Source organism: Dipodomys ordii, unplaced genomic scaffold, assembly GCF_000151885.1.
Source record: "Dipodomys ordii isolate 6190 unplaced genomic scaffold, Dord_2.0 Scaffold56, whole genome shotgun sequence".
Lineage (NCBI taxonomy): Eukaryota > Metazoa > Chordata > Mammalia > Rodentia > Heteromyidae > Dipodomys > Dipodomys ordii.
Genome location: NW_012267272.1, coordinates 6,259,812 through 6,272,618, shown reverse-complemented (window position 1 = coordinate 6,272,618; position 12,807 = coordinate 6,259,812). Strand labels below are relative to the sequence as shown.

Here is a 12,807-nt window from a genome sequence, read left to right as displayed (position 1 = left end):
AGCCCCTCATATGGCTTTTTTAGTCTGGGGCTGATAACAGGGCTTGAACTTAGGGTCTTTTTTTTTTTCCTCCAGGTTGGCACTCTACCATTTGAGCCACACCTCTACTTCTGGCTTTTTGGTGGTTAGTTGCAGATAAAAATCTTACCAACTTGCCTTCCTAGCTACTCAGCCTCCTGAGTAGCTAAGACTACAGGCATAAACTACTAGTGCCTAGCCTCGTCTAGCTTTTGGGTTAGTTATTTTGGAGATGGAGACTAGTGAAATTTTCTACCTGGACTGGCTTTGAACCATATTTTTCTAATCTTAGCCTCCAGGGTAGCTAGTATTACAGATGTGAGCCCCTGACATCCAGCCCACAGCCTTCTGTCATTTATGATGACATAAATCACGTACTATATCCAGCTATCAGACTGACTTTGCAAGGGCCAGGCTTGTGCACTAGTTCTCTTAACATCTGCTGTACCCTGCATAGGCTTAGCACACAACACAATGATCATTAGATCCATGAAGTCTGATCTCTCAACTCCCTTGCTCCACTAGTTATCAAATGTGTAGTTCTTTAGCCAGCAAGTAATTAAGAGTGTTTTATATGTGAGGCATTGTGCTATGTCCTGCTCATACAACTTCTGAGCAGACTGTAATTCAGCAAAGAGCCAAACCTAGATTCACCAGCTCTTAGTGGAAAAAGCTTCTTAGGAAATATCTACTTTCCTCTATTGTGGATAGTAATCTGTGGGGCTCAAAACTTTTCTTTTCCTACCTTCACTCTAGTGCCAGGAAAGTAAGGGAGATGGCTCATGACATAACCAAGGTCCTTCACTTAACACATGAAACAGAATGCCATGGTAAAAACCAAGTAATAAACTTTAATTGGAATATGATACAGTGGTGTGTAATAATTATTTTGAGGTACAAAAATAATTGCAAAAGAGTTTGTTTCCCATTTGCGAGTAATGTATGCTTCAAGCTATAAATAGTACATTGATGATATAAACTATATACATCATATTACATTCCTAAGCCCGGACTTTCCTCTCTTCCCATTACCACATGGGAGAAGACAACCTGCAGCCTTAAACACTTACAAGAAATTCAGAAGCAGTTCCCTTAATGATAGAATGATAGAATGGGATATACTTCTATTTAAATGAATCTGTATGTTTCTGGCTCAACCTTATAGACTAAAAGCTTTAAAAAAAATTAGCCTAAGATTCTGCTACTTTTTGGAATATGTTTTTCCCCACTAAAAGACAAGAAAATGTCAGGATGAATAGTAAATTGTTAAATTCAATAAAAACTCATTTAACAGTAAATCACCATTAGTGGAAAATCTTTGCAAGTTAAGAAAATTTAAAAATCATAGCAATTCATTGGAAGACAAATTTAATTGCCAAAAGCTACTGAGGAGATCTGTCGGTCTTTCCCATTATTGTGTTGCCCAATGTTTTAAGCAAGGTAAAATTTTACAGGAATGATTCTTTTTTTCTTTTTGCTTATGTGGTGCTGAGGAATCGAACCCAGGGCCTTATGCATGCAAGGCAAGTGCTCTACCACTGAGCCACCTTCCCAGCCTGGCCAGTTGATCTTGATTTGTGCTCTAGAATGATTACATCTGAATGGAATATAAAACGTAAGCAGCCTGGCCATCTTCCTGAATAGAGAAGGACCCTTACCACCATCCAGAAGTAAGGTTATCTTCAGTGGCCTCTGTCTCTCCTAGGCTACTCTGAGTCTGGCTGGATGCCCATTGCCATTCTATAGGACCCTGCCATCCCCAGGGGGATGCTGGGGACAAGAGGAAAAACTAATGCAATAGAAGAATAGAATTCTTCTGACGTGACTGCCTCAAGGAATTCACATCCATTTTATGGTGGATAGGGATGGCTGCACACTTTCTAGATGTCACAGTGGGTATATTAAACTGATGAAAATTATATGATATAGAAACAAAGGTAATTAATGTGTAGATGGACATGGATCCATCTCCTGAAAATAGGCTATGAGCCTAGGAATGCTCAGCTGTAGAGGAGGTGTATGTTAAGAGAGCTCAGCGACCATACTGAAGTCCAGCCATGAGGAGGTCTCCAAGAGGCCACCATCCCAGTAGGACTCACAGGAATAAGTGCCTATGGTAACTACATATAAATGTGGTATCCCTAGTTTCAAAATGTGTGCTTACTCAGCAGATATAGTGAAACCCAACTATCTTGGTTACCTAAACACACTGAAGAGATGACTAATGAGATTTGTAGACTTTGTTTCATGAATTCCTTTAGAGACATTACACGATTTTTTTTTCATAGTACTTACCTTTTAAAAAACCGCAGAACTCATTTGACTCTACTGTAACATTAACATTATTATCATGGACAATCAATTTCTGAGAGAGTGGAACCCCGCAGTCATCTTTTCTAGGGAGGGCGGGACAGTTTGATCGAGAATCTTCTGGCCATCCTTAGTGTCACACGGCTAGTTAATGAAAATCCTGTTCTCCCAAAATTCAGAAATGTGTTATAAAACTCTTTATGGAATTCCCTCAAAACAAACAAACAAACAAACAGGATAATGTTTGGAAATGAGAGATGGTAAGATGACAAAATTATAGTGATTCTTTATCATCAAAGTCACTTATTGCACTAGGAGACAATACCATGAAATCCTAACATGAAAAGAAGAGAAATGTCAGTAAATTACATGACAGTACTCTGAAGAAAGGCACCAAGTAAATCCAATGACTTATTGCTGGTAGGATCATAACAGGGCCACAGCACAGACTATGGTACTTGGTTAGGTCAGGGACCTAGGTCTCAAGTCAGTCACTGATCTTAGGTCTTGAGCAAGGATGGTCCATGTCAATCAAGTAGAGCCCTGTATCTTTGATTCAATTTCAGGAAAATGTTTTCCAATGTTATGTCAAAGTTGAAGCTGATCCTTAGGCTTAGACCTCGGAGCTATTTCAGATAGACACTCTGTTTTCTTTGGCCCATTTCTTCATGATTCGGATGATATATTCTACTTGGGTATTACCTGTGCTTCTCAGTAAATGGAGAACTTCTTGAAGCGTCTCTCTGAGAAAAAGGTTGGAATAGCAAAACGTTTCAATAAAGAATAAAAATTGACAAAATTAATGTATAACTTTGTAACTGTATAAAGTACAGTATGCACAACGTTCACACTTTATTAACTTATAGCAGTTTGATGTAGAGTTTGCAGTACTTTATTACTGTACTGTAATTTGTAACTTTGTAAATTTGTAAGTGTACTTCTTTTTTTTTTTTGTCGATTGTGGGGCTTGAACTCTGGGCCTGGGTACTTTTTCTTTTTTTTTTTTGGGGGTCCTGTCGTGGGGCCTGAACTCTGGGCCTGCGCGCTGTCCCTCAGCTCTTCAGCTCAAGGCTAGTGCTCTACCACTTGAGCCATGGCACCACTTCCAGCTTTTTTTTTCTTTTTGCTTATGTGGTGCTGAGGAATCGAACCCAGGGCCTCAGGCATGCAAGGCAAGTGCTCTACCACTGAGCCACCTTCCCAGCCCTGGGTCTGGGTATTTTCCCTGTGCTCTTCAGCTCAAGGCAAGTGCTCTACTGCTTGAGCCACAGCACCACTTCCAGTTTTCTAGTGGTTTATTGGAGATAGAGTCTCACGGAGTTTCCTGCCCAGGCTGGCTTTGAACCGTGATGCTCAGATGTCAGCCTCCTGAGTAGCTAGGATTACAGGCGTGAGCCACCGGCGCCCGTCTGTAAGTGTACTTCTTGTAAGGCAGAGTAATAGATTCCTCTACTGTGTACTCACAATCCAACTACAACCTTCCTAGCTTTCTATTCTGGTATTGGCAGTACAAAATGGAAATTCTGTGCAATCCATCCTGTCAACCCAAGTTTTCCTTATCAATATTATCTACACATACTATTCATCTTTTTATTTTTTTTTATTGTGAAAATACCGTATGGAGGAGTTACAATTGCATGGGCAAGATAATGAGTACATTTCTTATCAAGCATCATTGCCTCCTCCTTTGTTTCCCTTTCTCATCCCTTCCCATCTCCCACCCCCCCATCTCCCCCATCTTTTTATTCTTTTGAGATCATCTAACTATTCCTATTTCTATATTTATTTTGCATAAAAAGGTAGAAAGTGTACATCCATGAGCAGGAGGTTGAGTTCTTACTCCAGTACAATAAGAAACAAGAAGGTAAGGAAGAGGAGGAGGAAGAGGAAAGGAGAGAAGGAAGAGGTAGGGAGGGAGGGAGGGGAGGAGGAGGAGGAGAAAAAGAAGGGGATAAGGAGATGGAGAAAAGATAAGGAGGAGGAAGAGGTGCAGAAATAAAAATAGTAGTAGAATATCCAGGAGTTGGACTTAGTGAGTTGGATTCAAATTCTAGCTACATTACTAACAAGACATATTATTTGTCTGAGTCTTAGATTTAAGCCAGTAACCATTTTAAGTGGGGTATCATAATATTTCATCAAGAAATTTATTCAAGGGCTGGGAAGGTGGCTCAGTGGTAGAGTGCTTGCCTTGCATGCATGAGGCCTTGGGTTCGATTCCTCAGCACCACATAAGCAGAAAAAGCCAGAAGTAGCGCTATGGCTCAAGTGGTAGGCGCTATGACCAGCCAAAAACAAAACAAAAAGAAATTTATTCAAGAAAGGCCTACATAATACAGATGGAAGAGAACAGCATCAAATACTAAGATTTGGTAAATACTCAGATTTTTTTTTTTTTGGGGGGGGGTTGGTCATGGGGCTTGAACTCTGGGCTTGGGTGCTGTCCCTGCGCTCAAGATGAGCACTCGACTGTTTGAGACACAGCACCACTTCCCATTTTCTAGTGGTTTATTGGAGATAAGAGTCTCACAGACTTTCTTTGCCTGGGCTGGCTTTGAACCATGATCCTCAGATCTCAGCCTCCTGAGTAGCTAGGATTACAGGTGTGAGCCACCAGCGCCCAGCTAGAATTTATGTTTTAAATGATTCCAATTTAATACATTTTATTTTTATTTATTTATTTATTTATTTTTGTCGGTTGTGGAGCTGTGCTGTCCCTGAGCTCTTCAGCTCAAGGCTAGCACTCTACCACTTGAGCCACAGTGCCACTTCCAGCTTTTTCTTCTTATGTGGTGCTGAGAAATTGAACCCAGGGCCTCATGTATGCAAGGCAAGCACTCCACCACTGAGCCATCTTCCCAGCCCTTAATACATTTTAAAACTCCAGCTTTAAGTATTACATGCTAAACTATCCCTATTTGCTTGCCAGATCTCTACATGGCTGCCCACAGCTCCCCTTTCTTAACATTCCTTTCATAGTTTTTATTTCATTTTCCTGCATAAGCAACTTTCTTTCTTTCTTTTTTTTTTTTTTCAGTCGTGGGGCTTGAACTCTGAGCCTGAGCGCTGTCCCTCAGCTCTTCAGCTCAAGGCTAGCGCTCTACCACTTGAGCTACAGCGCCACTTCAGGTTTTCTGATTGTTTATTGGAGATAAGAGTTTCACGGAGTTTCCTGCCTGGGCTGGCTTTGAACCATGATCCTCAGGTCTCAGCCTCCTGAGTAGCTAGGATTACAGGAGTGAGCCTGGCGCCTAGCATAAGCAACTTTCTTTACCTGACTAAATGCTCTGAAACTTATTTAGAATTGGAAGTAGATACAAGGCAGAAAGTAATCGTTGTAAGATTACTTGCTTAAAAATTATTACATTTCTTATTCATATACATTAGTAACAAATGTATTATGTGAAACTATTTTTAGAGCCTGAATTTGAAGTATTTTAATTTTTGTTCAAATGGAGCTTTATATAATCTAATGGCTTAGAATTTTCTGGACTATAAGACGGATGAAATGTCAGGATTATCAACTACATCCATGCTATCTCTAATTTTTTGAGGTCTAAACTAAGTAACACATACACACATAAAAAATCCAATAGGCTGGGCTGGGAAGGTAGCTCAGTGATAGAGTGCTTGCCTTGCATGCATGAGGCCCTGGGTTCAATTCCTTAGCACCACATAAGCAGAAAAAACTGGAAGTGGTGCTGTGGCTCAAGTGGTAGAGCACTAGCCTTGAGCTGAAGAGCTGAGGGACAATGCCCAGGCCCAGAGTTCAGGCACCATGACTGGCAAAAAAAAAAAAAAAAAATCCAATAGGCAAAGAAAATAGAAGAGTGTAAACCATTTTGTTTATGAAAGTGGATATTCACTTGAAACCAAATATACAATTTGCCCTTTCATTTCTGAGTTTAACTATACTCAATGTTCCCAGTAAATATAATTTAGGATGATTTTATTCCATAAAATAAAGACAATTCTTAAGAAAAATGATCATATACTAATCTTAAACATTTTAACTTTTTGTATCATTCTAAAGCAGATTTCTAATTTCGTGTTTATAGAAGGTATCATCAGCCAGGCACTGATGGCTCACACCTGTAATACTAGCTACTGAGAAGGCTGAAATCTGAGGATCATGGCTCCAAGTCAGCCAGGGCAGAAAAGTCCCCATGAGACTCTTATCTTCAACTAATCACTCAATAAACATAAGTGGTGCTGTGGCTCAAGTGGTAGAGCACTAGCCTTGAGCACAAAGAGGCTCAGAGACAACACCCAGGCCCTGAGTTCAAGCCCTACAACAACAACAGAAAGATATCATCAAAGGACACATTATTGTCCATTATACAACAGCAAATTGAGAGGCAGAAGTGCCTGTTGGATTACTTACTTGGGTTCTCTCCCTGCTAAGATCATCTGGAAAATGCCCACACATGCGCCCCTTTTGCCTTCCCAGTATTCAGGGTTGGGATCAAGCCTCTCCAGGATGTCAAAGGCTTTGGCTGAATAGTAAAACTGGCCCATCTGAACAAAACAAGTGTGTGCTGACAGTTACGCGCAAAAGATTAGACATCATGGTACCAAGCACACAGACAAGCACAACTACATGACACACATAAATGTTTCATGCAAACAACTCAACATTTAAAATAAACATATACATTTAACTTAAATATATAAATGCACATGGAAATGACAAAATTTTTGGCTAGAAACTTGAATTTCATTTACTAATAAAGCAGGAATATATATAAGGTGATTTTATATGAATGATTTAAATATAAATAATTATACATGTATGTGTTATATATACACACATGTATAGGTATGTATGTGTAGAAGTATATATGTAATATCTTTCCTCCCCTCACTATCTCCTCTTTGTCATGATAGCTTCTACTTCTTGACAGTTTGCCCTACTTCTTGGATTTATTTGGTGCCAGTACCCAGGGTTGAACTCAGTGCCTTGGCCTCTTGCTTGGCTTTTTCACTCAAAGCTGACATTCTACCACTTCAGTCACAACTCCACTTCTGTTTCTGGTTATTTGCTTTATTTATTTAATTTTTTGTGTGCCAGACCTGGGCTTGAATTGGGTACTGTCCTTGAGCTTTTTGAATCAAGGCTAGTGCTATCTATAAGACTTGAGCTATAGCACCACTTCTGGCTTTTTCTGGTTGTTAATTGTAGATAATACTTTGTGAACTGGAGCTGGGAAGGTGGCTCAGTGGTAGAGTGCTTGCTTTGCATGCATGAGGCCCTGGGTTCGATTCCTCAGTACCACATAAGCAGAAAAAGCTGGAAGTGGCACTTTGGCTCAAGTGGTAGGGTGTTAGCCTTGAGCTGAAGAGCTGAGGGACAGTGCTTAGGCCCAGAGTTCAGGCCCCATGACCGACCAAAAAAAAAAAAAAAAGATATTGTGAACTTTGCTGCCTGGCTTGGCTTAGAACTGTGATCCTCAGATCTTAGCCTCCTAAACAATTAGGATTATAGGCATTATCCACTTGCACCCAGCTCTCTCATTACTTTTGAGGGCTTTGATTACTACTTAAATGTTGGTAATGAGTCCTAATTTATATCTGTAGACATCAACAGGACTCTTTCCTGAGTTTTAGATCTGCAGTTTCAACCACTAAAAATTCATAGCCTTTAGAAATCTAAAACTCATAGCTGGGTAAAACTGAAATCTGCCCATCTCTGAGTTCAGATCATTCATAAAGAGAATGGTATTTCTGACATCATCATGCAAATCTCCTTACCAATAGCTACTCTGCATCTAGCATACTTCTCCCTAATACTTAGCCAATATATCAATGGGACACTGATTGTCACTTTTTCTATTTACTCTCACTCAAAATTACCTTGTAACAGTCATTAGCAATGAGCTGCAAGAGACTAAAGGATTCACCAGAGGTTTCCATCTTGATATAAAGTTCCCAGGCTAGTCTTGGTTTCTTATTCATGATATCTACAAAAAAGAAACAAAGATTTATCCTTACAGTATTTTTGAGACAGTGTCTCACTATGTTGCACAGGCTGTCCTAGAATTCACTCTCCTCCTGTCTCAGCTTTCTAAGTGCTAGCATTACAGGTATACACCACCATGCCCATATTCTTAAAAGAAAGTACCTACCATTCAGCCAATCTCTTCAAAGTTCCAGCCTAAAATTTTTCTGTAACTACAAAAGCTTGGGGCTAAGAATGTGACAGTGGCAGAGTACTTGGGTAGCATGCATGAAGCCCTGGGTTCTAGCCCTCAGTACCACATAAACAGAAAAGGCCAGAAGTGGAGCTGTGGCTCAAGTGGTAGAGTGCTAGCCTTGAGCCAAAGAAGTTCAGGGACAGTGCCCAGGCCCTGAGTTCAAGCCCCCAAGATTGGTACAACAAAAAAAAAGATACAAACAAAAAGAAGATTCCTGTTATAATATTTAAAAGAATAGGGCTGGGAAGGTGGCTCAGTGGTAGAGTGTTTGCCTTGCATGCCTGAGGCCCTGGGTTCGATTCCTCAGCACCACATAAGCAAAAAGAAAAAAGCCAGAAGTGGTGCTGAGGCTCAAGTGGCAGAGCGCTAGCCTTGAGCTGAAAGCTGAGGGACAGCGCCCAGGCCCAGAGTTCAGGCCCCACGACTGTACCCCCCTCCCAAAAAAAAAAAAAAAAGAAAAGAAAAAAAACCACCAAAGCCGGGCGCTGGTGGCTCACGCCTGTAATCCTAGCTACTCAGGAGGCTGAGATCTGAGGATCGCGGTTCAAAGCCAGCCCGGGCAAGAGAGACTGTGAGACTCCTATCTCCAATAAGCCACCAGAAAACCGGAAGTGGCACTATAGCTCAAGTGGTAGAGTGCTCACCTTGAGCTCAAGAGCTGAGGGACAGCGCCCAGGCCCAGAGTTCAAGCCCCACGACTGACCAAAAAAAAAAAAAAAGAAAGAATATTTAAAAGAAGACTTACAGCACCGAGCTAACCAACTGAGGTAAATGTAATCATTTTTCATCTTCTCACTTTGAATCAGGAGGAACACCTGCAACACGAGGAAAGAGAAGGATAAACATGAGGCTGGCTTTGCAATAACTGTGTGGACGTGTGTTTGTGTATGTATGTGTTTGTGTGTGTTTACACAGATGTATCAGCGTGCCTTGGGCTGATGATCACTATAGCCTTACAGATTAATGGGAAAATAAGATAATTTAAACACATACTCCATGGAGCTTGAAGCGAGGACTGTGGTTAACTCTGGCAGAAGGGGACTGACTTAAAAAGAAAAGTGTAGGCGGGTGCTGGTGGCTCACGCCTGTAATCCTAGCTGCTCAGGAGGCTGAGATATGAGATCGTGGTTCAAAGCCAACCCGGGCAGGAAAGTCTGTGAAACTCATATCTCCAATAAACCACCAGAAATCCGGAAATGGCGCTGTGGCTCAAGCGGTAGAGTGCTCACCTTGAGCTGAAGAATGCAAGGACAGCGCCCAGGCCCAGAGTTCAAGCCCCACAAATGACAAGAAAAAAAAAAGAAAGAAAGAAAAGGAAGGGGCTGGGAAGGTGGCTCCATGGTGGAGTGCTAGCCTTGAGCTAAAGAGCTGAGGGACAGCGCCCAGGCCCAGAGTTCAGGCCCAACGACCGGACCCCCCCCCCCAAAAAAAAAAAAGAAAAGAGAGAGAAAAAAAAAAACAAAAAGAGCTGGGCGCCAGTAGCATACACCTGTAATCCTAGCTGCTCAGGAGGCTGAGATATGAGATCGTGGTTCAAAGCCAACCCGGGCAGGAAAGTCTGTGAAACTCATATCTCCAATAAACCACCAGAATCCGGAAATGGCGCTGTGGCTCAAGCGGTAGAGTGCTCACCTTGAGCTGAAGAATGCAAGGACAGCGCCCAGGCCCAGAGTTCAAGCCCCACAAATGACAAGAAAAAAAAAAAGAAAGAAAGAAAAGGAAGGGGCTGGGAAGGTGGCTCCATGGTGGAGTGCTAGCCTTGAGCTAAAGAGCTGAGGGACAGCGCCCAGGCCCAGAGTTCAGGCCCAACGACCGGACCCCCCCCCCAAAAAAAAAAAGAAAAGAGAGAGAAAAAAAAAAACAAAAAGAGCTGGGCGCCAGTAGCATACACCTGTAATCCTAGCTACTCAGGAGTCTGAGATCTGAGGATCACGGTTCAAAGCCAGCCCCAACAAGGAAAGTCAGTGAGACTCTTATCTCTAATAAACCACTAGAAAACCGGAAGTGGTGCTGTGGCTCAAGCGATAGAGCGCTCGCCTTGAGCTGAAGAGCTGAGGGATAGCACCCAAGCCCAGAGTTCAAGCCCCACGACAGACCAAAAAAAAAAAAAGAAGAAAGAAAAGTGTTGTGTGAGTTATGATGTTATGGTAACATTGTTTTGTTAGCTATGTACTGGTTATATGGCTAGGCTTACTTTGTATACTTCTTTGTACATAACTTTTTTCTTCTAAAAAACTATTCAAAAAGGGAAAATATTATTCCTATTATAAAATCTTTGTCTATTCATCTTGTGCTTTTTTTTTTTTTGTCAGTTGTGGGGCTTGAACTTGAGGACTGGGCACTATGTGCATTTTTGCTCAAGACTACTGCTCTATTACTTTGAGCCACAGCTCCACTTCTGGTTTTCTGGTGGTTAATTGGAGCTAAGAGACTCACAGATTTTCCTACCTGGGCTGGCTTTGAACAGTAATCCTGAGAACTCAGCCTCCTGAGGAGCTAGGATAATAAGCCTGAGGTACCAGTGCCTGGCCAACCTTGAGATTTTTGTTTAAATTGTTATGTAAAGGTGATGTACAGAGGGGTTACAATTACGTAAGTCAGGTAACGAGTACATTTCTTTTTGAATAGTGTCACTTCTTCCTTCATTTTCTCCCAGTTTTCCCCTCCAAGCCCACCCATAAGTTGCATAGTCTAATGAGTAGCACTGCTGCATTTGTTCACCCTTTGTCCCACCATTTCTTTTTGTTGTTGTTGGTCATGGGGCTTGAACTCTGGGCCTGGGCGTTTTCCCTGAGCTTTTCAGCTCAAGGCTAGTGCTCTATCACTGGAGCCACTGTACCACTTCTGGTTTTCTGGTGGTTAACTGGAGATAAGAGTCTCATGAACTTTCTTGCCCAGGCTGGCTTTGAACCATAATCCTCACACCTCAGCCTCCTGAGTAGCTAGGATGATAGGTGTGAGCCCCTAGCGCCCAGCCTATCTCACCATTTCCCTTTAACCCTCCCCCAATTAGATAAACTTACATACAAGACAAAAGAAAGAGAAAACAAAAACAGCTACAAAGGAGAAGAAAAAAAGCAAAGAACAACAACAACAAAAAACCTTTGTTATGTCTGCCAGGAAGAACAGCCCCCTCGCCCATCATCCTCTTTGTGGAAAGACAGCATGCAGCCTAACCAAAAATCACCTGCCTGCAACCCATGATCATCTGACTGGGAGTAAGCAAAGGACCCCAGACTCTGAGGTTGCCTCCTTATCCGCTGAGGTCACTTCCTGAATACCCCCATCCCCCACCCCCCTGCCGCCCCAGTTCACACCTCCTTTATTTTATTTTATTTTTTTTTTTGGGGGGGGTCCGGTCATGGGGCCTGAACTCTGGGCCTGGTCACTGTCCCTCAGCTCTTCAGCTCAAGGCTAGCGCTCTACCACTTGAGCCACAGCGCCACTTCTAGCTTTTTCTGCTTATGTGGTGCTGAAGAGTCGAACCCAGGACCTCATGCATACAAGGCAAGCACTCCACCACTGAGCCACCTTCCCAGCCCTGCCCTCATTTTTTATTGTGCCCATAAATCTACAAGTAGACACACTGGATGGTAAAGGATAAAAAAAAATACACTTGGACAGGATAAATTGTACAGGACTCTAGACATTCACACAGTGAGACCAAAGGAACATATTCTTAGGAAAGGATCACAAAAGCTCAATATCTATGTGCAAATGATCATTTAAAATGATGTTTATCGAAATGAACTCCAAGAAATGGAAATAAGACTGCAAGGTTCTCCAAAAGGAGATGCCACATGGTTCAGGCAGAAAAGAGTTGGGAGGAGAGCAAACTGCCAGCCCACAGGAGATGGATGTATGCAGAAAGAGAAGAAAAGAGAAAAGCAGCCAGGTGCTGCTGGCTCTTGCCTGTAATCCTAGCTACTCAGGAGGCTGAGATCTGAGGATCGAGGTTTGTAGACAGCCCACACAAGAAAGTCTGCAAGACTTCTCTCCAATTAACCACCAGGAAACCGGGAGTGGCGCTGTGGCTCAAGTGGTAAGAAAGCTAGCCTTGAGCTGAAGAGCTGAGGGACAGTACCCAGGCCCAGAGTTCAAGCCCCACGACTGACAAAAAATAAAATAAATAAATAAAAGAGGGAAACAGAAGGAGGACAACCATGCAACCTATAACCTTGTGCGTTTTAATGTACCCCAAAATAAAATCAAAGACTCTTTAATAGTCCTTCATCCTTGACCCTTTTATTGATTTATTTCATTTTAAAATCTTTTTTTTTTTTTT

The 12,807-nt window shown here is 42.0% G+C and overlaps 1 protein-coding gene across 2 annotated transcripts in view; it reads right to left on the bottom strand.

Annotated features, from left to right (window-relative positions):
* Positions 1 to 849: 849 nt before the first annotated feature.
* Ttc26 (tetratricopeptide repeat domain 26) overlaps positions 850 to 12,807 on the bottom strand; it is a 47,485-nt gene continuing 35,527 nt past the window's right edge. The window contains exons 15-19 of one of the 2 annotated variants that reach the window (XR_001175249.1): positions 9,268 to 9,337; positions 8,182 to 8,288; positions 6,713 to 6,846; positions 2,314 to 3,071; positions 850 to 1,788 (exon numbers count right to left, since the gene is read on the bottom strand). Coding sequence is in view for 1 of the 2 variants with exons in the window: in XM_013021615.1 (XP_012877069.1) it covers positions 2,960 to 3,071; positions 6,713 to 6,846; positions 8,182 to 8,288; positions 9,268 to 9,337 (423 nt within the window). In the remaining variant the exon portion in view is untranslated. Of the gene's footprint in view, positions 3,072 to 6,712; positions 6,847 to 8,181; positions 8,289 to 9,267; positions 9,338 to 12,807 lie in introns of both variants that reach the window. The other variant, XM_013021615.1, reaches the window with a different exon arrangement.